The 23,194-nt window shown below is 40.2% G+C and overlaps 3 protein-coding genes across 4 annotated transcripts in view; 1 reads left to right on the top strand and 2 right to left on the bottom strand.

Annotated features, from left to right (window-relative positions):
- The window catches only part of LOC131724983 (E3 SUMO-protein ligase ZBED1-like), a 143,004-nt gene that overhangs the window by 101,584 nt on the left and 18,226 nt on the right, over positions 1-23,194 (top strand). The gene's annotated exons all lie outside the window — the stretch shown is intronic.
- On the bottom strand, positions 853-8,192 carry LOC131724984 (myb-related transcription factor, partner of profilin-like). Its single transcript, XM_059018202.1, has 5 exons — positions 7,986-8,192; positions 6,812-7,009; positions 4,872-5,042; positions 3,562-3,939; positions 853-2,143 (listed from the first exon to the last, which is right to left on the bottom strand). The coding sequence occupies exons 2-5, from the start codon at positions 6,969-6,971 to the stop codon at positions 1,380-1,382; spliced, it is 1,473 nt and encodes a 490-aa protein (XP_058874185.1). The 5' UTR covers positions 6,972-7,009; positions 7,986-8,192; the 3' UTR covers positions 853-1,379.
- On the bottom strand, positions 11,931-22,350 carry LOC131724985 (gastrula zinc finger protein XlCGF57.1-like). Its single transcript, XM_059018207.1, has 3 exons — positions 21,669-22,350; positions 15,971-16,291; positions 11,931-14,595 (listed from the first exon to the last, which is right to left on the bottom strand). Exons 1-3 carry the CDS (start codon positions 21,994-21,996, stop codon positions 13,808-13,810), a joined length of 1,437 nt encoding a protein of 478 aa, XP_058874190.1. The 5' UTR covers positions 21,997-22,350; the 3' UTR covers positions 11,931-13,807.

The raw sequence follows: 23,194 nt of genomic DNA, 5'->3' as shown, positions 1-23,194 counted from the left end.
GGCCCAGGGAGCGGGTGTAGAGAGAGAACAGGAGAGGACCCAAGACTGACCCTTGGGGGACTCCAGTTAAGAGAGGGTGAGGTGTGGAGGTTGCTCCACGCCAGGTTACCTGGTAAGTGCGGTTGGAGAGGTAGGAGGAGAACCAGGCCAGAGCAGTGCCAGAGATCCCCAGGTCAGCAAGAGATGATGGTAGAATAGAGTGATCAACAGTGTCAAAGGCAGCAGAGAGGTCGAGGAGAATTAGGACAGAGGAGAGAGAGGCAGCTCGGGCACACTTAAGTGAGTTGGTGACAGACAGGAGGGTGGTTTCAGTGGAGTGAGCAGAGCGGAAGCCAGATTGGAGAGGGTCAAGCCATTTCTTCTTAAAACTGTGTTCATTTCAGTCTTAGGGCTGGACCAAATCAAAGTTAGCAATTAGCGAACGAGGACGCGAAAGCATTCGTGGTAATAAAACACAAGAAAAAATCCAAGCGAAATCTCGCGGAACCAAGACAAGCCCTTTTCGCCCTTCAAAAAGCAGCTATCACGTGTGGACTACAAGAAGGGGGAGTGGTTTGTAATCGCCCGACCAAATCTACTCAATTCCATCTATAAAATCAACTGGATTTTATAGTCAACTTCGAAGTTGATTATCGCATATTAAGCAAATAGTAAAAAAAAAAAATAATAATAAATAACACTAAACATACTGATATTTGCATTACATCGATCACTTGCACACAACACTGAATTTATAATTAATAATTTACAGTATCAAAAATTATTATGTTGTAGCGTGTACGAGGGAAGGCAGCAGCAGGGCTGGTAGGTGACGTCATCACACACAAAGACCGATATATGCTCCTTGCAAAGGAGCCGGCTCTTTTGTACAGCGGTATCGACGCTATGCTTTAGTGCGAGGGGTCCCGGGTTCACGCCTGCCCTCCGTCTGTGTGTGGATTGCCTCGCCCTGTGTGATGCGCCTGCCTGCGGGAACTGAGGTTCGTTACAATGTGTATTATGCCTATTATTATCATAATATATGTTGAGTTTGTTGCACCTCAAACGAAACACGCACTACACGTTTTCTTCTTTACAAAGTTTTACATTTTATGTAGGTAGATATACAAATATATCTTATGCACAAGCTGTGCCAGAATAATGATTACATGATACTGTATATTCCCACACGTCCTAAGCCTTACATTGCACTTTGAAATAGGCTATCAAAAAAAATTAAGTGTGTTTAAATAAGATAATGCATAAAAAACATAAAAACAATACAAATGTAAACCAAAAGAACGTTTATTAAATTGCAATATTATTTTCTGCTATAAAAAAGGGATTTTCCCGTTCAGCAGAGGTCTTCCAGATGTTTAGGGGCCTCCTCCTCTTCATCTTCATCTCCATCTCCGACCCCTGCCTCTGGTCCTGGCCCTTCCCCTTCCTCTTCCTCTTCCTCTTCTGGAGGGCATGACCTCAGGTGGAGGCAGAGGCTCCTGGGCAGAGGTTTGGGGCAGTGGAGCAGTGTCTTCCTGGCAGCCCTGGACAAGTCTGACAGGAGCAGGAGAAGGGACAGGCAATGTGCGAGGGGGAGTGTGTGTGTATAGATCTAACGGGGCAGACTGGGGGGCGTGTGGTGATAAGCGGCATACTGGGGGTGGGGAGGGCCTATAAGCTGGGGGGGGGTGTTGGGGTGGGAGCTGGTAGGTGCTGGTGTGGGGTTGCTGGAAATGTGACGAAGAGGTCTGGGGAGTGGTTAGGGATGGTGTGTGTGGGGTGCAGTGAACAGGGGATGGTGTGCATTTGGAGGCAACTGAAATATTGCTACTCATCATTGGAGCTGGGACGTGTGTTGGTACAGGTGTTGAGATGACATGATCCACATACCTATGCACATCCGCAGCTAACGATCGCAATATTCCAATTGCCTCCCTGTGCATTGTAAGCGTTTGCTCCTGTCTGTCCAGTATGCTTGCCAGGATGGGGGCCAGGTCGTCTCCTGGAGGTGGACCCCTGCATCTGGAAGTGGAGGCAGTGGAGGCGGCCGTGGACGGCACTGTGGGCTCTTGCTGGTGTTCGTGGCTGCCCTCGTTGCTGATGGTGTCTGAGTCCTCTGTCTGTGGCAGGGTGCCTGAACTTTCCTCCAGAGGAGGCTCTGGCCCTGTATGACAGAGCAGACACTTTCATGTTAATCTGTGAGTGCAAACATGTTAGTTTCATTTCTCCTTTAACCCTTTGCGGTCCTTTGTCGGACTGGGTCCGACATCATTATAGCAACGCAATAAACGGGTGTCTAGTCGTTTTTTCTCCGGAAAAAGCCGAGAAAACCATTCAATGGCCGAGTGGGAGCGACAGGAGCCGAGACAAGTCGGAAAAAAAACAAAGGCGTATCTCATGAACAGTCATACATGGTATCAGGTATCAGATAACGGGGGCGGACGTAAGTGAACAAGCTGGCTGACTGAATCAGCGCACAGATAACATGGACATTTGCAGAGCTTTTTTGAGATGTTATAGTAATAAAATAATGACTTGGATCGCATTATTGAGGAGTTTGGTGATAAAACGAGTGATCAGGAGATGATCGATCGGTATGTACGACTATTATTATTATTATTATTATTTATTTCTTACATAGGTGAAAGCTATAGCAAACGAAAGGGTGGGGCGGGGCTGGAGAAGCCTAGTGAGTGCTTTGTTGATATGCAGGGCCTTTTAAACCCGTTTGACTGTGAAAAAAAATACTTTTAAACAGCGCGTCTAAAATTAAAGTTAATAAATGGACCGCAAAGGGTTAAAAGACAGGTAAAAGGGCAGGCTAGTATTTTTTTTAACCTTGTGGTTCTATGTTGGACCTGGTCCGACATTAAAATTTTCCCTTTCCGGTCCAATGTCGGACCCTGTCCGACATGATCAAAAAGACGCAAAAATTGGGTCTCTAGTCGTTTTTTCTCCGGAAAAAGCCGAGAAAACCATTCAATGGCCAAGTGAAACCGATAGGAGCCGAGAGAAGCGGAAAAAAAAATAGAAGGGTCGGATCTGAGCAATACAGGTAGCCCCGGCACCACAGAGATAACACGGCCATAAACAAACAAGATAGCTGCTTCTGCATCCAGCGCTCAAAAGAATATCACAGACATTTGCAGAGCTTTTTTGAGATGGTTTAGTAATAAAATAATGACTTGGATCGCATTATTGAGGAGTTTGGTGATAAAACGACTATGAAGAGGTATGTGAAAAATACAGCGAACAAGGGGTGGGGCGGGGCTGGAGATGCAGTACTGAGTGCCCTGCCGATATGCAGTGCCTTTTAAACTGCACGTGTGAAAATAAATTGGACCTGATGCGCCTGAGACGCGCTGAATAAATGGACCGCAAAAGGGTTAATGTTGTAGTTCATAGCTTTGATGTGTACGGAATGCATGCACGTTTCACTCCGCATTCTCGTGAATAGTTAATCCCCAGAACATAGGTTGTATGTATGCGTGTGTGTGTGTGTGTGTGTGTGTGTGTGTGTAGACTGAAATCAAATCCTCATGCTGTGATGAGTACATTTCCTAATCAGCTCTATATACTTACCAAAGCCAACATCAGGAGCATCGACGCCTCCCACACATTCGTGGCCCATCAGGGCCAGCAGACGTTGTTCCAGGGGGGTGAGTTCCGGCGTGGTGTTAACTCCCCCGCCAGCCTGTGCGGGGGACGTCCGCTGGGCAGCCACTTTGGTTCTTAAGCTCTGTTTGCTGTAAGTCCATTTTTTGCGGATGTCCTCGCCGTCTCTTACACCGCTCGAGGAGGCCGAGACCCGTGTCGCTATGTCTTGCCATATGCGGGCCTTGGCACCTCGAGCGAGGGAGAGGCTCCGCACACCGAAGAGCTCGTCCCATCTCTCCTCCACCTCTGCCATGATGATGTCTTCATCCTCTCTGCTGAACCGGACCCGGGTCTTCTTTTGCACTTGGGAAAGAAGAGGTGTATTCTACATCAGCATCAGCTGAATAAGGTACAATAACAGCACTTTGCATACAGGGTGCGTACCACCCCACATGCTATATGTTTGTATAATTAAATCGTTTCAGTGATTTTCTGGAAATGCAGCCATTTACAGTTCAAACACAGTTGCTTGCAGGGTTGGGGTCAATTCCAGTTTTATTTTTTTATTAAAACTCCTACTTAGAAGTAAACTAACCCTGTGCTGTACTGCCACACAGCCAGGTCAATCAAGGTGTGGATGGAGGACCACCAGAACAAGACCCTGTCATGGTCAGCCCAATCTCCAGACCTGAACCCCATTGAAAACCTCTGGAATGTGATCAAGAGGAAGATGGATGGTCACAAGCCATCAAACAAAGCCGAGCTGCTTGAATTTTTGCGCCAGGAGTGGCATAAAGTCACCCAACATCAATGTGAAAGACTGGTGGAGAGCATGCCAAGACGCATGAAAGCTGTGCTTGAAAATCAGGGTTATTCCACCATATATTGATTTCTGAACTCTTCCTGAGTTAAAACATTAGTATTGTGTTGTTTAAAAATTAATATGAACTTATTTCCTTTGCATTATTCGAGGTCTGACAACACTGCATCTTTTCTGTTATTTTGACCAGTTGTCATTTTCTGCAAATAAATGCTCTAAATGACAATATTTTTATTTGGAATTTGGGAGAAATGTTGTCAGTAGTTTATAGAATAAAACAAAAATGTTCATTTTACCCAAACACATACCTATAAATAGTAAAACCAGAGAAACAGATAATTTTGCAGTGGTCTCTTAATTTTTTCCAGAGCTGTATATATATATATATATATATATATATATATACACACACACACACATACACGCCAGGGTTTTGCGTGTGTATTCATTCATTATTTCACAATCGGACTCTTACCTTCGTTTGTTTTCGGTAACGTTCTCCCTGTTTCCGCCTCTTTTGGAAGGTCTGGAGCGTAAGCTGTGATTGGTCGACAGCTGCTGTTTTGTGCCGCCTTACTTTTGCTTCCCAAACAAGCGACATCCGTCTCTTCCGCTTTCGCAGATTGGAAATGGCCAGTTTTGGATTCTGGATAAAGAAAATGCGATATGGAAACTAGCGATACTATCGCATGAACACTCTTTCGCAAGAGCGATCGGGGTTTGATTTGGTCCGGCCCTTAGATGCAGTTTTCCAATCCATATTATTTTTTGTTTGTGCTGACCATTCATTAAAAACTGACACAGCCCGAGCGGTTATTTTTTTAGTATTCTGCTCTTCTTTATTATTATTATTATTATTTATTTCTTAGCAGACGCCCTTATCCAGGGCGACTTACAATTGTTACAAGATATCACATTATACATTATTTCACATTATACAGATATCACATTATTTTTACATACAATTACCCATTTATACAGTTGGTTTTTTACTGGAGCAATCTAGGTAAAGTACCTTGCTCAAGGGTGCAGCAGCAGTGTCCCCCACCTGGGATTGAACCCACGACCCTCCAGTCAAGAGTCCAGAGCCCTAACCACTACTCCACACTGCTCCACACATTCCACTCTTCTTTACTGGCTTCATTTCAGAGAAAGGTGTCTTGCAGTGCTCACAGTTTCATTTCTTTCCTGATCTTTTTTATTAAATAAATTCTGTCGGTTCTGTTACAGAACTGTTGCAGTTCAAATCCTCCAGGAATGGGTGGACATTGCAATAAAAAAAAAATGTCTTGACGACAAGTTAGTTTCCCCGTGGTTCTGATGTGTTTGTAGAGCGCATGCGGAGCAAAACAGTTACCGGAGCGTACAAACGCGCAGGCGCAGCGCTCGTTTTTAAAAGTACTTTTCTATATTAAAATACACATTTTTAAACCTCCCCACCCACAAAAGGCACTCAACACTACTTAAGCAGTAACTTGCCAAATGGGAGTAGTAACTGTCCAGTAGTTTTTTACCTGCAGGTGAGTAATACAAAAAACGCTCTCCCAGCACCAAACTTACACGAAAAAACAACCGTTTTTTAAAAAGTGCTGTAGCTCAAAAACTACCGGACAGAATAACACAAAACCTGCAGAAATAAATCAGCCTACTAATCAGACCTGAAATCCCAAACGGCAGGCAGATTGATTGAACTCAACCCCAGTTTTGGAGCGGCACAATATATATATATATTAAATGTAATTTGCAAAGATATTTTTATCATCATTAAAGAATACCGGTAATAACAACAGTACCGATGTATCGCCCAACACTACTGTGATTGTGTATGTGGGTAATTCAGTGGAAGACTGCTTTGACATTTTCACAAAAACTAGACAGGTACAGTCCAAATAAAATTCATAATATCAGTTGCTGTACAATATTGAGCTGGTGTATGCTGTCTTAACAACTGTTATTTTTTATATATTTAGGTAAACGTGTTATGTAACTTTGTGTCTAATGATTCAGTCAGTTGTACCCTGAAGACCTATTCAAATAATAGACATTTAACATAATGAAAAACCTGTCTGAATCCTATCTTTTAAGCCTGAAAGCATGTTTCAGGATATTGACGTGTACTTTTGATCCTGCAAACATTAAAACCTGTTAGTCTGATCATGAAAACAATCCAGTTTCATGTGTTCAATAGTGCCAATTTAGACATTTTAGAGAAAGAAATGCTGTTTCCATGTGAACTAGGTCATCAATAGTATTGTCATATGGGGAATATAAACAAACTGGACTGTCAACATCTTTCTGGTGTAGTACAGTGAAGGCGTCTAATTAATGACTCCCTAACGCCATGTATTTCACAGGCTTTCTTCCCCTCTTTCAATAAAGCCCCTCTCTATAGATCTGCATTCCAGTGTCACTCACCTTTCTCAGTGATGCTAGAAGGTGGCGTTTCCTCCTGCAGGATCCGCTCATTGGTCTGGTCACACCCCAGCTCAGTCACTTCCTCCTTGATCTCAACAGTCCTGTCTGCAGAAACAACCCATCGAACAGGAAGCTCTGGGCTGATGTGAGCTGCTTCCATCTCAGAAACTTCCTTCGAGTGAGGCTGATCCGTTCTCACTGAAGAAAAGGAAGACAAGACTCCTTGTCATTTCAGATTGCATATCAAGTGCTTTCATTTGAATTTCCGCATAAGGAAATGATGTATTAATCCAATGTATTAAACTTCACACATCAAGCATAGTTTGTAATGCATTGCTATGCAGTGCACCTTTCTAAGACGAGTTCCCCTGTGGTTAATGGAACAGACCGACGGACTCACAAAATGCATGCGCTTGGGGCTGATCCACTATGTTAACGTGTGTTACAGGACTGTATAATGCATAATCACCTCATTACAGTGCAGGTGAACGCACTCTGCAGCCAGCTCGCCTCTCAGGGGGACACGAAAGAAAGGAAGCCAACAACAAATGCATTCATAACTGTTATTTCATTTTACGTACATTTATAATCCCGACAAATACTCTTAAACAATTATGCTTTGGTACTGAAAATCTATGTGATAGGGCAGCAGTGTGGAGTTGTGGTTAGGGTTCTGGACTCTTGACCTGAGGGTTGTGGGTTCAATCCCAGGTGGGGGACACTGCTGTTGTACCCTTGAGCAAGGTACTTTACCTAGATTGCTCCAGTAAAAACCCAACTGTATAAATGGGGAATTGTATGTAAAATAATGTGATATCTGTATAATGTGAAATAATGTATAATGTGATATCTTGTAACAATTGTAAGTCGCCCTGGATAAGGGCGTCAGCTAAGAAATAAATAATAATAACAATAATAATAATAATAATAATAATAATAATAATAATAATAATAATGTTATCTGTTTTGTTGTTGTTTTTTTAAAAATCCCCGCTTCTGAATTCCGATTCCTGATTGGTAGGTTCAGACTTCCACGGGGTCTCCTAACCCTACATGCTAAACACCGCAGTGATGTACTGTGGATATTATTATTAGTTTGTTCAGGTGATGTTCAGTTTCTCGTTTGAAATATGCGCTGTACTTGTAAAATCAAAGTGAATTAAGTTGTGTTTACCTCCCTCGCTTCTCAGCTTTCTTTCTTTACTTTCAAGTCTTGCGTTTCACATCGAAACCGCCTCTTTAACTAAAACAATTCCGTTAAAAAAAAATCGTCTATCGTTAAGAAAGCAGCCAATTATACAGAATCGTCCAAACCCACACTCGCGGAGCAACAGCCTGTAGGGAAAAACTAAAAACAAGACACCCAACGAGCGCATTGCGGAGCATTGGCGCCATTTCGGATCCAGCACAGTGTAAGCTCGCCTAATAAAACGAAGCGCTGTTAGGAGCTAACATGGCGGACGCTGGTATCCAGTTTCATAACCGCCTCTTCTCAACGCGTTCCCGCCCTTGGGTTCGACAGGGAGGCCAGCAGCCAATCAGTTTCGAAAACGGGAGTTCGAGTGTTTCTGCAGCCAATGATACGCGACGATTCCAACCAGGCCCGCCTATTACAGGTAATATAAAAGGTCGCTTTGTTTACTCTGGGATAGAGAGAGATTCCGGCGGTCACTGGTGATTTTACAGCTTTGTTTAAACTGTTTAATTTGGGTCAAATGTATGCAAATGAATTTTTGTTAGCTTGCACCAGCATGTATCAACGTGGCTGGTGCAAATATAATCTAATGAGCCAGACGTTCAGTTACTAAAACAATTACAAACGGACGTTGTAAAAATACGCTTTTTTTGTTTTGTTTACTTACGTCATTGTTAAGTTTCGCTTGTTTGCCTATTATTTATTTATTTATTTATTTATTTATTTATTTATTTATTTATTTATTTGTTTGTTTGTTTGTTTGTTTGTTTGTTTGTTTAATTTGGCAGACGCCTTTATGCAGGTCGTTACAGGTGTTACGGGACTGTCCTACAGAGTTCCGATGCAAGATTCATATTTAAATACAGTAGTTTACAGTAAGTGCAAATAATACTAAAGTACAGTATGAATGTATAAACGCACTGTTTGTTTTTTAAATTATCGGGAGGGTTCAGCTTAATTTATTCTGCCAAAAGTAAGGATTCCTTTGCTATTTATTACAGAGATTACACTATGTAACACAATTTTTGTTCCTGGGTAGTAAGTGTTATTTCCTAATTGCTTTTGCCTCAAAAGTATAGAAAATGGCTATTATTCCCCACAAACTTTGCTTTTGTGACCAGGACAGTGATATTTTGAAATTTACCTATTTCCAATGAGAAAACGGGCGAATTTGTGTCTTTTCGTTCACATAAAGTCAGAAAAAAACAACATATGAATCCAAATTAACATTAGTATTAGTATTTATACTAAAGTAATACAAAAATGACTACAAAAGATTTAGAAGTGAGTAGTTTTTCGAGATTTACGATTATACTGTAAATCACTTTCACGAATCGGCCCCCAAATGTAGTCTCCCGTCATGTTCTCGTTATACTGTCCTTCATTATTATCATTCATTGTTATCATTCATTTATTTATGTGTGAAAGGAAACACATGCATGTACCAATGGAGTGTTGTATTTGGACATGTTTATTTTTCTAATTCATATTGCTGTTATATATTATAATTTGTGTTTATTATTAAAAGCTTAGTTTGCATCACAATATTTTAAGTGTGCTATCATCAATGCTCTCCCACGCTCCCCATTGCTATCCACAGTCTCCCAGTGCTACCAGTGAGCTATCAATAGTCTCCCAGTGTGCTATCCCCACTGTTCACAACCCCCAAAAAATAAGCAAAATTACAGGTTATGTTCAACTAACAAAATGTTATTTTTAGTTCAAATGGTTTGAAGTTGAGAAGACGGAAACATGGGTAAGTGTTCATTTTATTATTATTATTATTTATTTCTTAGCAGACGCCCTTATCCAGGGCGACTTGCAATCGTAAGCAAATACATTTCAAGTGTTACAGTACAAGTAATAATACAATAAGAGCAAGATAAATACAATGACTTTGGTTCAAGCAAGTACAAGTGTGACAAAATACAATTCAATAATACAGCAGATAACAGTGACAGTGATAGTTACATCAAGATATGATTAAATACAAAATACTACAGATTAAACACTTGGCAGATTACAGTACAGGATTAAATGCAGTAAAATAGGGGGCAGATAAGAGCAAGTAAAGCGCATTTAAGGAAGAGTGATAGTGTCCCAGGGGAAAAACAGACAGGTGCTGTCTGAAGAGGTGAATCTTAAGAATACATTTTAATGTTCAATTTGCTGGGAATTTGTTATTTGTTTGTCAAAACTAACTGGTGCTTTTTTCTGTTTTAAGTTAAATTGCAAATCAGACACTGACATATTCTGCCAAAATGGAGAAATAATGTGGATTTCAAAAATTGTACAGTGAATATAGTTGTTTGGGCATCAGAAACTTGTACTGTGAATATACTTGTTGGACGTATCAAACAATTGTACTGTGAAAATAGCTGTTGCTTGGAAATATAAAAAAGTGTACTGTAAATATTTTTATTTTCACATTTATTGACACTTAATTTATTCAACTCCTAACAATAAACATATGTATAGTTTAACCAACGTGATTGTTATTGTACAATTATCATGTATTAATGTAAAAGAAAAAAGCATGTGCTCACTCACTCACAGATTGATTTACAAAAAAAAGTACAAAGGGAGTTTCTACAGAAGTGACTGGAAAGTTCTTGAATTTGAAGGTTTGTTTATTTAAGGTCACGCAGAGATAGTGATTAAGTGGGAACTCTTTCAAGTGTTTTCAGAACAAAGGATTCTGGCATTTTTATCTTACATTTTACAAAAGCAGACAAGGGTACAACAGCAGTGTTCCCCACTGGGGATTGAACCCACAACCCTCCGGTCAAGAGTCCAGAGCCCTAACCACTACTCCACACTGCTGCCCTTGAGATTCCATAAACTCTCGCACGTTATTTCAGCTTGACCAACCATGTAACTAGACAGTGGCGCTCAAAAGTATTCACCCCCCTTAGACTTTTCCACATTTTATTGTGTTACAACATGGAATCAAAATGGATTTAATTAGGAGTTTTTGCCACTGATCAACACAAATAAAAGTCCATAATGTCAAAGTGAAAAATAAAATCTACAAATTATTCTAAATTAATTACAAATACAAAACAGAAAATAATTGATTGCACAAGTATTCACCCTCTTGAGTCAATATTTGGTAGAGGCACCTTTGGCAGCAATTACAGCCATGAGTCTATTTGGATAAGTCTCTACCTGCTTTGCACATCAGGACACTGCAATTTTTGCCCATTCTTCTTGCAAAATTGCTCAAGCTCCGTCAAGTTGGATGGGGACCTTTGGTGAACAGCAATTTTCAACTCTTTCCACATATTCTCAATTGGATTGAGGTCCGGGCTTTGACTGGGCCACTCCAGGACATTGACCCTTTTGTTTTTAAGCCACTCCAGTGTGCCTTTGGCTGTATGTTTGGGGTCATTGTCCTACTGGAAGCTGAATCTTCTCCCAAGTCCCAGGTCTCTTGCAGACTTCAGCAGGTTTTCCTCCAGGATTTCTCTGTACTTTGCTGCATCCATTTTGCCCTCTATCTTCACAAACTTTCCAGGCCCTGACACAGAGAAGCATCCCCATAGCATGATGCTGCCACCACCATGCTTCACGGTAGGGATGGTGTTCTCAGGATGATGTGCTGTGGTAGGCTTGCGCCAAACATAGCGCTTAGCGTTGAGGCCAAAAAGCTATATTTTGGTCTCATCAGACCATATAATCTTCTTCCACTTGGTCTCAGTTTCCCACATGCCTTCTGGCAAACTCTAGCCGAGATTTGATGCAAGTTTTTTTCAACAATGGCTTTCTTTTTGCAACTCTCCCATAAAGGCCAGTTTTGTGAAGTGCCCGGGCTATTGTTGCCGTAATATGTAATATATATATATATATATATATATATATATATATATATATATATATATATATATATATATATATATATATATATATATATATAATCTATCTATATCTATCTGGGCCAGATAAGATCCTACTCAAAGAAATGAAAGAAGTTATTTACAAACCGCTAACCAAATTTAACGAGTTTGCTGCTTACTATACCAGAATCGAAATCATTAATGTAGATTAGGAATAGCATAGGACCTAATACTGATCCCTGTGGTACACCACTGGTTACCTCACTCCATTTTGAGGTTTCTCCTCTAATCAGTACTTTCTGTTTTCTACCTGTTAACCACTCCCTAATCCATGTGCATGCATTTCCTTGAATCCCTACTGCGTTCAGTTTGAGAATTAATCTTTTATGCAGGACTTTGTCAAAAGCTTTCTGGAAATCTAAATAAACCATGTCGTATGCTTTGCCATTATCCATTTTCAATGTTGCATCCTCAAAAAAGTCAAGTAGGCTAGTTAGACACGATCTCCCTTTCCTAAAACCATGCTGGCTGTCTCCAAGGATATTGTTACCATATAGGTAATTTTCCATTTTGGATCTTATTATAGTTTCCATAAGTTTACATATAATAGAAGTCAGGCTCATTGGTCTGTAGTTACCTGGTTCGGTTTTGTCTCCCTTTTTGTGGATCGGTATTACGTTTGCTATTTTCTAGTCTGTCGGTACAACCCCTGTGTCAAGAGTACTATTGGGAGGATCTCATCCGGCCCAGGGGATTTGTTTATTTTAAGAGCCCCTAGTCCCTTTAACACTTATGCTAAAGTTATTTAAAATTGGATAGGAACAGGTTGACATGTGGGGCATGTTGTCCGTGTCCTCCTTTGTAAAAACCTCTGAAAAGTAATCATTTAATATATTTGCTATTTTTTTTCTTCATCTATGATTTTGCCATTTGTGTCTCTTAGACATTTAACCTCCTCTTTGAATGTTCTCTTGCTGTTATAATATTGGAAAAACATTTTGGAATTGGTTTTAGCCCCCTTAGCAATATTGATTTCTATCTCTCTCTTGGCCTTTCTAACTTCCTTTTTGACTTGTGTTTGCTGTTCTAAGTACTCTTTCTGTGTACTTTGTTTTTGGTCCCTTTTAAATGCTCTATAAAGTGCCTTTTTTCACTGAATATTTTTTTTAATTGATCTATTAAGCCATTTTGTTTTAGATTTAGATTTGTCTACTTTTGGGATGTAATTGTTTTGCGCATCTAGTATTACATTTTTTTCTGTGGATGTTCTCTCCATTTTACTCCAATCTACTTCTGTTAGTCTCTGTTTCATACCTTCATAATTTTGGAGACCCCCCTCAGTTGCCCTCATAGGTTTGCTGCTAATTGGTCTTTAGCACAGGGGTTAACATTATAGTACTTTTCTCTGGTGTCTGCCTTCGTCACAGCATTAACTTTATTAACTATTGTTTGTCATGCCTTTTTTCTGCTTTACAATGTTTTGTACTCTGGCCTTTTCCAATTAAAGCCGATTCAGTCTGCATTCTTCTTCCAAAATGATTGTGTCTCTTCCTCTTTGAAGTTTGCTTTTCTTTTATTAGGGTAACCTGTTTGAGCCATTGTTTGTTTTTCAAACTTCTCCAGCACATCTCTCGGTGAGTGGGTGTGTTTGTACTTACTGAGGCATTTAAATACTCATTTACTGTGCAGTCTCAGGATTACGACTTTAAATGTTCCTATTAAAAATTGCATTTTCAGAACTGGTCGTAAGTCAGTCGCAGTGCAGGCCCTGTACAAAAATGACCCCCTTTTTTAGTAAATATTTCTATATTTTAGTCAAATTTACTCCTAGTGTTTAGGTGTCCTGTAAAATTCTGTGGATTCTCTTGTGTCCTTCAAGACCCTGCAACTGACTGAACTTCTCCCCACATTCCGTGCAGGGATAGGGCTTCACTTGTGTGCATTTTATGGTGTCTTAAGATTTGCTCAGTGACTGAAACTCTTCTGGTGCATTTTCTTCTGGTGTATTTTCAAAGAACCTAACTGCGTGAAGCTCCTCCCACACTCAGTACAGTGATGAGGTTTCTCTCCTGTGTGAATGCGCTGGTGTGTTTGAAGATTTCCTAACTTTGTGAATCTCTTCCCACACTCTGTGCATTGATAAGGTTTCTCTCCTGTGTGAATGTGCTGGTGTGATTGAAGATTTTCTAACTGTGTGAAACTCCTCCCACACTTTGTGCAGTGATAAGGTTTCTCTCCTGTGTGAAGACGCTGATGTGATCGAAGACTTCCTAAATGTGTGAAACTCCTCCCACACTCAGTACAGTGATAAGGTTTCTCTCCTGTGTGAATGCGCTGGTGTGATTTAAGATTTTCTAATCGCGTGAAACTCCTCCCACACTCAGTGCAGTGATGCGGTTTCTCTCCTGTGTGAAGGCGCTGGTGTGATTGAAGATTTCCTAACTGTGTGAATCTCTTCCCACACTCAGTGCAGTGAAAAGGTTTCTCTCCTGTGTGAATGCGCTGGTGTGATTTAAGATTTTCTAATCGCGTGAAACTCCTCCCACACTCAGTGCAGTGATGCGGTTTCTCTCCTGTGTGAAGGCGCTGGTGTGATTGAAGATTTCCTAACTGTGTGAATCTCTTCCCACACTCGGTGCAGAGATAAGGTTTCTCTCCTGTGTGAATGCGCTGGTGTCTTTTAAGGAGCAATATAAAGCCAAATCTCTTCCCACACTCTGTGCAGCAATGAGATTTCTCTCCTGGGAGATTTCCTTTAGCAGTTAGAGAAAAAAAAGAGAAGAGGCAAAGGTTATTGTACAGCATTCTTACACATTCACTCTTCTGCAGGGCTTCCCCTCATAACCATGACCAACTCCTAGAGTGAACCCTGATGAGAATACAGTCAAACCCGCTTAATATCACTCCTGTTCATACCAGCCAGGCTAAATAGAGTGGGTGTCAATAAATACAAATGCTTTAGAATAATCAGTTTGATTATTAACACACTCACCACTAACTTTAATTTCACCACATACACCAGTCACTGATCACCCCTCTTAATATCACTGAGGAATACAAGTATAAGATCAGGTTTATATGCAAGTGCTGTATTGAAATGTTTTTTCTGGTGACACTCAGCAAACCTATTGGATTTGGCATCACCCAGTGATGAGACATGTGATCCCAGCAACACTATAAAGCTGTGAGAGCTGCACAACTGCAGTCTATCAGAAACAGGGAAAGGCAATGATCTATCAGCATTATATGTGGTGCACATCTAGCAGAAGCCACAGTAGCAAGGACAGTTATGTTGCAACTTGCAAGCCATAGGCATAGTGGTTAGTTTAACATGAGCTGGAATGACCAAAAAAGTCAATCTTCAGCACACTCCTATAGTTTAGTGTGACAGGGTGGCTGTGCGGTGACGTCAGGTCAGAAGCAGTAAGGAAACGGACACCAGTACTGCAGATTCAAAATAAATGACGTGGCGGCGCAGTTTATTTAAATAATGCAAAAATAAAAAGTTCAAACAGAAAGCACAGTGCTCACAGAGCAAAATAAAAGTTCAAACAAAACAAATCTCTAACACAAAATAAAACAAAACACAGGTCAGGCTAGGCAGCTGCTGTCACTGTTTCTGTATTTATGTTTAAGTTTAGTTTCTCTCCCACTCCTCTCACTCCTCCGCTTAAACACCCACCCACTGAGTGTAGAGAGCTGCAGGTTTATATACAGGTGACCATCTCCCGATTAGCAACAAATTAATCACTTAATCAACTCGGGAGATGGCCACCTTCTGCACAAGGTTTTTAATTTATTCCTGGCAGAGGACGAGCACCAATCTCGCCTCTGCCAGAACACGTTTAAAAATAAACAAAACAATAACAGACAGGGCTCATGGCTCTTGCCGTTACACATTTTTAAATAAATACAAAAACACATGCCGCCTCGCCATCATATAAATACAAATAAATCATAAAACAAACAAATACAAAGTAACACACTGCACAGGGGCGGAGGGGGAGAACCCGTTCTAAAAATAAAATAAACAAACAATACGTACAGGGCTCCTCGCCCTGTTACATTTAATAACTCATTCCTGCACGGTTAACAGGCAGCTTAATGTTGCTTGTTTTGTATAATTACCTCCAAATCCCACTTCACATTCAGGTGGACAATCATCACACAGGCTGGATCCCAGCTGGTTGTTCTCCTCAAGTGTACAGACATTATTTTCAGTAGGAACTTCCTCTTTGATGGGGACACATTCCTGTTCTATGGATTCCTCTTTAATAGGAACACATTCCAGTCGAGGGACCTCTTCATCTTTAACACAGGTCAGCTCTGTAACCTGCTTTAGACTTGAACACCACTCCTGGTTAAATGACTCCTGCAGTGTGTAAACTGCTTTTATCCTTGGACCTTCCTGTGCTTCAGTTTTAGGCATTGCATGGCTCTCTTTGGGATCTGTGTGAAAGAAAATTGAAATATAACTTACTTACTAGCCATGTTAATCTACAAAGCTATCCCCTTGTCAGAATTCTACTCTAGAGACTTATACTTTTCCAGACAGTAAAGGATGGGGAGCTGGGAATGAGGTTGGTCCAACAACAATATTGCTTCTAAGGTATTTGCAGTAGTGGAGTAATCAATGCCTCAAACTGAAGCTGAAATAAATTTTTGAAATTTAAAAGAAAAACAATATTTCACCCCACCCACATTTCCATGTTTTAAATTTGATCAAATAAAACATTTATTACAACTCCTTTCAACCTCTTATTTGCCTTGATTTGGGATTGTAAACACCTCTAAATTATTTGATATGCGTTAGACTGGAATGTACAACTGACCCCTCTACTTTTCATTAGAAAAAGATATTCTAAAACATCCATGGCTAAATGGATGACACATTTTCAAGGTATGTATCTAAAATTAAAAATGAAGTATCTTTTAAAATAACGTAACAAAGCCTAATCAAGTAGAAGTATAACCGGTGTGGTAAAGTATATGGAAAAGTTATAGAGGGGAAGCATATTGGCCCTGCATAACCCAGAGTCTGTACCCCATGGCTTAAATACTGTAAAAAAACAGAAGGAAGAAAAATGCAGTCCTACCATTTAAAAGTCTGTGGAAAGAATTCACATCCCAGAATACCTCAACAAACAGGTACAGAGCTGACAGTTTAAGGCTGGTTCGTTCTGTTTGAAAACAGTGTATCAGCGTGCTTCCTGTTCACACTTATCTGTGTGCAAAGGGGCCGAGTTTGTTTGGATGTGAACTACAGTTAGTTTGCTTTGGTTCTTTTCCATTTTTTTTAGGCCTTGAATCTGTTTGTTTTAACAATGCAGTTTTAAAGTGAACTCAGCTCCTTTATATGGTGTGAGAAACGGAAATTTACAATATCCTGCAAAGCACATCGAAAGATGAGAGCTGTTGATGTATTTTTAATGAATACAGCATGTTTTAGATTCTTACACCTTGCTGTGGAAGAAAGCACTGGTGGGGGGCGGGGGGGGGGGGGCACTTTGCTCATTTAATTAATAGGCTACATGTATTGAATGCCTACAGTAGGAGAATAATGCAGTTTGCGCAATTCTGCACGGTTCTCCTGCTGTCGGCATTAGAACCTAAGAAGAAAGAACATAAGAAAGTTTCCAAACGAGAGGAGGCCCCATTCAGCCCATCTTGCTCGTTTGGTTGTTAGTAGCTTATTGATCCCAGAATCTCATCAAGCAGCTTCTTGAAGGATCCCAGGGTGTCAGCTTCAACAACATTACTGGGGAGTTGGTTCCAGACCCTCACAATTCTCTGTGTAAAAAATGCCTCATATTTTCTGTTCTGAATGCCCCTTTATCTAATCTCCATTTGTGACCCCTGGTCCTTGTTTCTTTTTTCAGGTCAAAAAAGTCCCCTGGGTCAACACTGTGAATACCTTTTAGGATTTTGAATGTTTGAATCATATCGCCGCGTAGTCTTCTTTGTTCAAGACTGAATAGATTCAATTATTTTTGCCTGTCTGCATACGACATGCCTTTTAAACCCGGGATAATTGTGGTCGCTCTTCTTTGCACTCTTTCTAGAGCAGCAATATCCTTTTTGTAACGGGATGACCAGAACTGAACACAATTAGTAAGAGGTCTTACTAATTGTGACATGGTAAAGCGATCTTATGCTAAAATTCGACCTCCCAACCACCAGGGGGCTGTGAGCCAACCTTGAGGCTTTCAACAGAGAGGGCGTGACGCGGAAGTTCCGGCTTTTAGGCGGAAGTCCCAAAAGAGCGGTCGCCATCTTTGTTGGGGGCAGCAATAGGAGAATGTGTTGGAAAACTCCAGAATCAGCAGGCAATTTAAATATCAATCGCTGATTGGTGTTCCGCTGATTTGGGGGTGTTCCAAGTCACATAAAAGAGCTCTGGTTGCAACACTCGGGGTTGGTTCATGGGAATGCGTAGGACTTGAATCAAAGGGAATTAATAATAATATCAGCAGAGGTAAAATCTTTTCTTCACAGAGCCCAGAAACCTGGCATGAGGAAAAGGATCCGGAAGCCAGACGAGGGCCTAAAGAAGGAGATAGTTGGAAGACCTCTGGCTGTTTAATTTAACATTTTCCTTATCGCATGTTTGTTTAAATTTGAGTTTTGTTTTATTATCATTTCTTTTTTAATAATAAACCTGGAACTATCTCCACGGAGGAGTAAGAACGTGACTCTGCTAGTTTTTTTTTGACAGCCATACTGTGACACTAATGCATTGTACAGTTTTAACATTACTTCCCTTGATTTAAATTCAGCACTTCTCACAATATATCCGAGCATCTTGTTGGCCTTTTTTATAGCTTCCCCACATTGTCTAGATGAAGACATTTCTGAGTCAACATAAACTCCTAGGTCTTTTTCATAGATTCCTTCTTCAATTTCAGTATCTCCCATATGATATTTATAATGCACATTTCTATTGCCTGGGTGCAGTACTTTACACTTTTCTCTATTAAATATCATTTGCCTTGTGTCTGCCCAGTTCTGAATGCTGTCTAGATCATTTTGAATGACCTTTGCTGCTGCAACAGTGTTTGCCACTTCTCCTATTTTTGTGTCGTCTGCAAATTTAACAACTATACCATTAAACAAAGTCATTTAAGAAAAGACCATATATTTTACTATTTTTGTGACTTTTGTCTAGTTCGGCTTGGATTTTTCTGTCTGACCAAATTTTGGTGAGAGCTTCAGTTTCTCCCACTGCACAGATTTCCACAGTGAAAAACCGGGACTTTTTTTCTTCCATTCACTGATGCCGTAGCAACTCTGAAGCCGTTAATAATATAACAACAGAATAATATAGTTTAAAAGATAAAGATCGGGTGAATTTATTGTACATCACAACAGCTCATTATTTTCATTATATTGTCATCTAGTCATCTAGTAAAAGAACTGAATCTATTCAGTCTGAACAAAGAAGACTACGCTGCGATCTGATTCAAACATTCAAAATCCTAAAAGGTATTGACAATGTCGACCCAGGGGACTTTTTTGACCTGAAAAAAGAAACAAGGACCAGGGGTCACAAATGGAGATTAGGTAAAGGGGCATTCAGAACAGAAAATAGGAGGCACTTTTTACACAGAGAATTGTGAGGGTCTGGAACCAACTCCCCAGTAATGTTGTTGAAGCTGACACCCTGGGATCATCAAAGAAGCTGCTTGATGAGATTCTGGGATCAATAAGCTACTAACAACCAAACGAGCAAGATGGGCTGAATGGCCTCCTCTCGTTTGTAAACTTTCTTATGTTCTTATATATGTCACAACGGTTTGGGACTGACAAACTGCTATTTAATGACAGAATATCAAACAGTAATTCTTAACTTTTATTTACAAAGTATTTGAGAATTTGGGAATCTTGTTGGCAACACACATTTGCTTTCTATTCTGCAAAGTTATTATAAAAAATAAAATACAGTCTGCACTGAATGTTTATCATGTTACCATTTACTTCCCATCTCAGCATCATTGTGTGTGAGATTTAAAATGTTTACAACATTAATAAGATCAAACTAAAATAACTAACAACACTTTTTATTAACGAAAACATAAAAATGATCCAAAGGGACTCTGTATAACGTCCTGTCTCTTTGCACTTTCTGTAGACTCTTCTGTGTTCTCTTCCTTCATTTTTCTTATGGAAGTAAGAAATGTATCCATTTCTGATCTGTATGTACTCCGAAAACAAATTCAAATTAATTTGAAATAGTCAGAATGTAACCTTTGAGCTTCTAAACAAAAATGAAATATTTATGCACAGTGGTGTAGAGATAATATATCATTCAGTTAAAAAATCCAAGATTGTTATTTTTCTGAGTCATCCTGCATACCCCCATGACCCTTAGAAGTGTCCCCAGGGGTACCTGCGCCCCTGTTGAAAAACCCTGGTTTAGGTTATCAGCTAACCTGAGACAGCTGTGCTTAATTTACTGGGAGAAGGTTGGTATTAAAGTCCTGAGTAAACAGGCCTGTGTGGCTGTGTGCCAATATTTCATGCATGACAAATTGTGGAACGTTATCCTTATGGTTTCCTATAAGTTATCGATCTTGGGTGTCGCACAATGCGCTCGGACCCCTTTCCTTTTTTTTTTTTTTTTTTTTTTTGGTTTTTGCCATTTTTTTTAATGTTTGTTCTTTTTATTTATTTTTTGTGGGTTTTGTGGGTTTCTTTAATTTGAGATACGTGGCTACTGTAGTGATCCAGTAATGGGGTTATTAAATAAAGTGCAGCAGTGTGGAGTAGTGGTTAGGGCTCTGGACTCTTGACCGGAGGGTCGTGGGTTCAATCCCAGGTGGGGGACACTGCTGCTGTACCTTTGAGCAAGGTACTTTACCTAGATTGCTCCAGTAAAAAACCCAACTGTATAAATGGATAATTGTATGTAAATATAATGTGATATCTTGTAACAATTGTAAGTCGCCCTGGGTAAGGGCGTCTGCTAAGAAATAAATAATAATAATAATAATAATAATAATAATAATGTACCCCGGGGGTCAAAAGACTGGATCCAAACCCAGCCCTGGACCTTCCCCTGGATGAAAGAGGAGGCCATGCAAGGGTTGGTTGCACTGGGAGGAGGCTGTGTGGTCCAGTGGTTAAAGAAACAGCCTTGTTACCAGGAGGTCCCCGGTTCAAATCCCACCTCAGCCACTGACTCATTGTGTGACTCTGAGCAAGTCACTTAACCTCCTTGTGCTCCGTCTTTCGGGTGAGACGTAGTTGTAAGTGACTCTGCAGCTGATGCATTGTTCACACACCCTAGTCTCTGTAAGTCGCCTTGGATAAAGGCATCTGCTAAATAAACAAATAATAATAATAATAATTTTTAATTGGTATGGTAGTCTTAGTTTCTGAGCTACTGAATTATTGCCTGACTTCAGTATTTCCAGGGCAGAGATATCAAAAGTAAATTGGATGTCAGTTCTAACACCCACCTTGTTTAATGTAGTTATATTGAACCAGCTGGGGAGGGGCTTATATTGAACCAGCTGGGGAGGGGCTGATTCAATGCAGCTGATGCATAGTTCACACACCCTAGTCTCTGTAAGTCACCTTGGATAAAGGCATCTGCTAAATAAACAAATAATAATAATAACTGGCTCCTGCAGGGTCCGAATGCATAAAGGAACAGACTTTCTTCTTTATATATTAAGATTAATTAGACTGTAAATTAACACCACTATAAGCACCTTATAATTATCTGAAGAGAAATTCTAACCAAGACCTCACCAATAAAATGCACTAAGAAATTATTTAAAAACTTGGAATGACCAAGCAACACCATCAAGAAGATCAATCTTACCTTGAAATAACCCCTGGTTCTCGTTCCTCTGAAAGTCTTGTTCATTGCAGTCGGGGTTCATGTTTCTGAGAGGTTGTTTAATGTCTGCATCTGCAGCGTTCATGCATTCCCGCACTGCTTTCAACTCGCTCTCTGATATTTCCAATCTCAGCTTCAGACTTTCATTCTCTTTCTCCTTTCCAGCCATTTCCATTCGGAATTCAGTGAATTTGCCGCCGACAACTTTTGTGATTTCGCACAAGACGGTGTCTACAGCCGCTTTCACTGCGTGCTCGATGGTAGAGGCGAGCTCGTCTTGAAAGAACGACACGGAGACGCTGACGTCCATCTTCACTGACTGTTAGCTTGAGACTCGAGTAGCAGAATCCTCTTTGATTTTAATGATTTAGTTTTTTAAATGGTTAATTAATATCAATCAAGGAGTTACTTTAGTTTAGCATCAAGTATAGCTAGAATTTAAACCGCAAGGTAAACATCTCTCTAGGTACACCTGACACGCTCCACTCTGAGGTAAATAAAACAGAAAAAGGGGGCACTGTTTCCAAACTGAATGCAGTAAATAAACGAAAACACATCGACATCAATTAGGAAACACTTTAACCCAACCTAACGCTTTAAACAACAGGTGATCAAATGCATTCAGAATCAGTATAAACAAACCAACGTTTCAATTTCCTGTAAAGAAAAGAAAGCGTCACTATCAGTAGGCGTGCCTAGTTGGAATCGTCGCGTATTATTGGCTGCGGAAACACTAAAAACCCAGCTTGCGAGCCTGATTGGCTGGCCTCCGTGTCGAAGCGGGGGCGGGACCGCGTTGAGAAGAGGCGGTTCTGAAACGGGATGCCGTTGTCATGGCAACTTTCGCCCCCCCCCCCCGAGTCATGTGACATGTCAGCGTTCTGTTGCTATGCGCGTCACTGCTTTTGCTCCACAGATCTTGAGACTGACGTTTGGAGTTCTTTGACGCCGTCATACACTTGTAATCAAATAATTTATCTTTTTACAGTACAAATTAATTAAACTACTCAGAAACTACATTTATCAATTGATATGGATCACTTGAGAGCAGTATATCGCTGCTGAGTATCCTGAAAAAGCCACCAAAGAGGGGTAGAAAGACAGCCAGTACATTCGCTTTGAAAGGTCCTGTATTTTTGAAGACGTATATAGACATTTAAATAAATGATAAACGTGTGTGTGTGTGTGTGTGTGTGTATATATATATATATATATATATATATATATATATATATATAAATGATTAAAACATCTCTCTCTCTCTCTCTCTCTCTCTCTCCCTATATACACACACACACACACACACACATATAGGGTATTTGGAATTTTTAAATAACTAATAGCTATATATATATATATATATAACTTATAATAGGCAGAGACAGCTTTCCACAGCATGTCAGTAGTGTCAGGTCTTTAAGGGCTGCATCACAATGAATGCTTTTCTCATTCTTTTGAATAGGTTTTAGCTCATTCTTTTTAAAAACCTCCAGTATTTACTGTAATAT

Source organism: Acipenser ruthenus, chromosome 58 (assembly GCF_902713425.1).
Source record: "Acipenser ruthenus chromosome 58, fAciRut3.2 maternal haplotype, whole genome shotgun sequence".
NCBI lineage: Eukaryota > Metazoa > Chordata > Actinopteri > Acipenseriformes > Acipenseridae > Acipenser > Acipenser ruthenus.
The sequence above is the reverse complement of the archived record's forward strand: the minus strand, read 5'-3'. Positions and strand labels throughout refer to the sequence as shown.

What these genes read in the sequence shown, in the direction of transcription:
- LOC131724984 (XM_059018202.1), bottom strand. Translation starts at nt 6,971, where the DNA reads ATGGAAGCAGCTCACATCAGCCCAGAGCTTCCTGTTCGATGGGTTGTT. An exon ending in TTCTAGCATCACTGAGAAAG is followed by an intron (nt 5,043 to 6,811) that starts GTGAGTGACACT and finishes TTCTTTATCCAG; the next exon opens with AATCCAAAACTGGCCATTTC. An exon ending in GTTACCGAAAACAAACGAAG is followed by an intron (nt 3,940 to 4,871) that starts GTAAGAGTCCGA and finishes TTCTTTCCCAAG; the next exon opens with TGCAAAAGAAGACCCGGGTC.
- LOC131724985 (XM_059018207.1), bottom strand. Translation starts at nt 21,996, where the DNA reads ATGGACGTCAGCGTCTCCGTGTCGTTCTTTCAAGACGAGCTCGCCTCT. An exon ending in GAACCAGGGGTTATTTCAAG is followed by an intron (nt 16,292 to 21,668) that starts GTAAGATTGATC and finishes TCTTTCACACAG; the next exon opens with ATCCCAAAGAGAGCCATGCA. An exon ending in ATGTGAAGTGGGATTTGGAG is followed by an intron (nt 14,596 to 15,970) that starts GTAATTATACAA and finishes TAACTGCTAAAG; the next exon opens with GAAATCTCCCAGGAGAGAAA.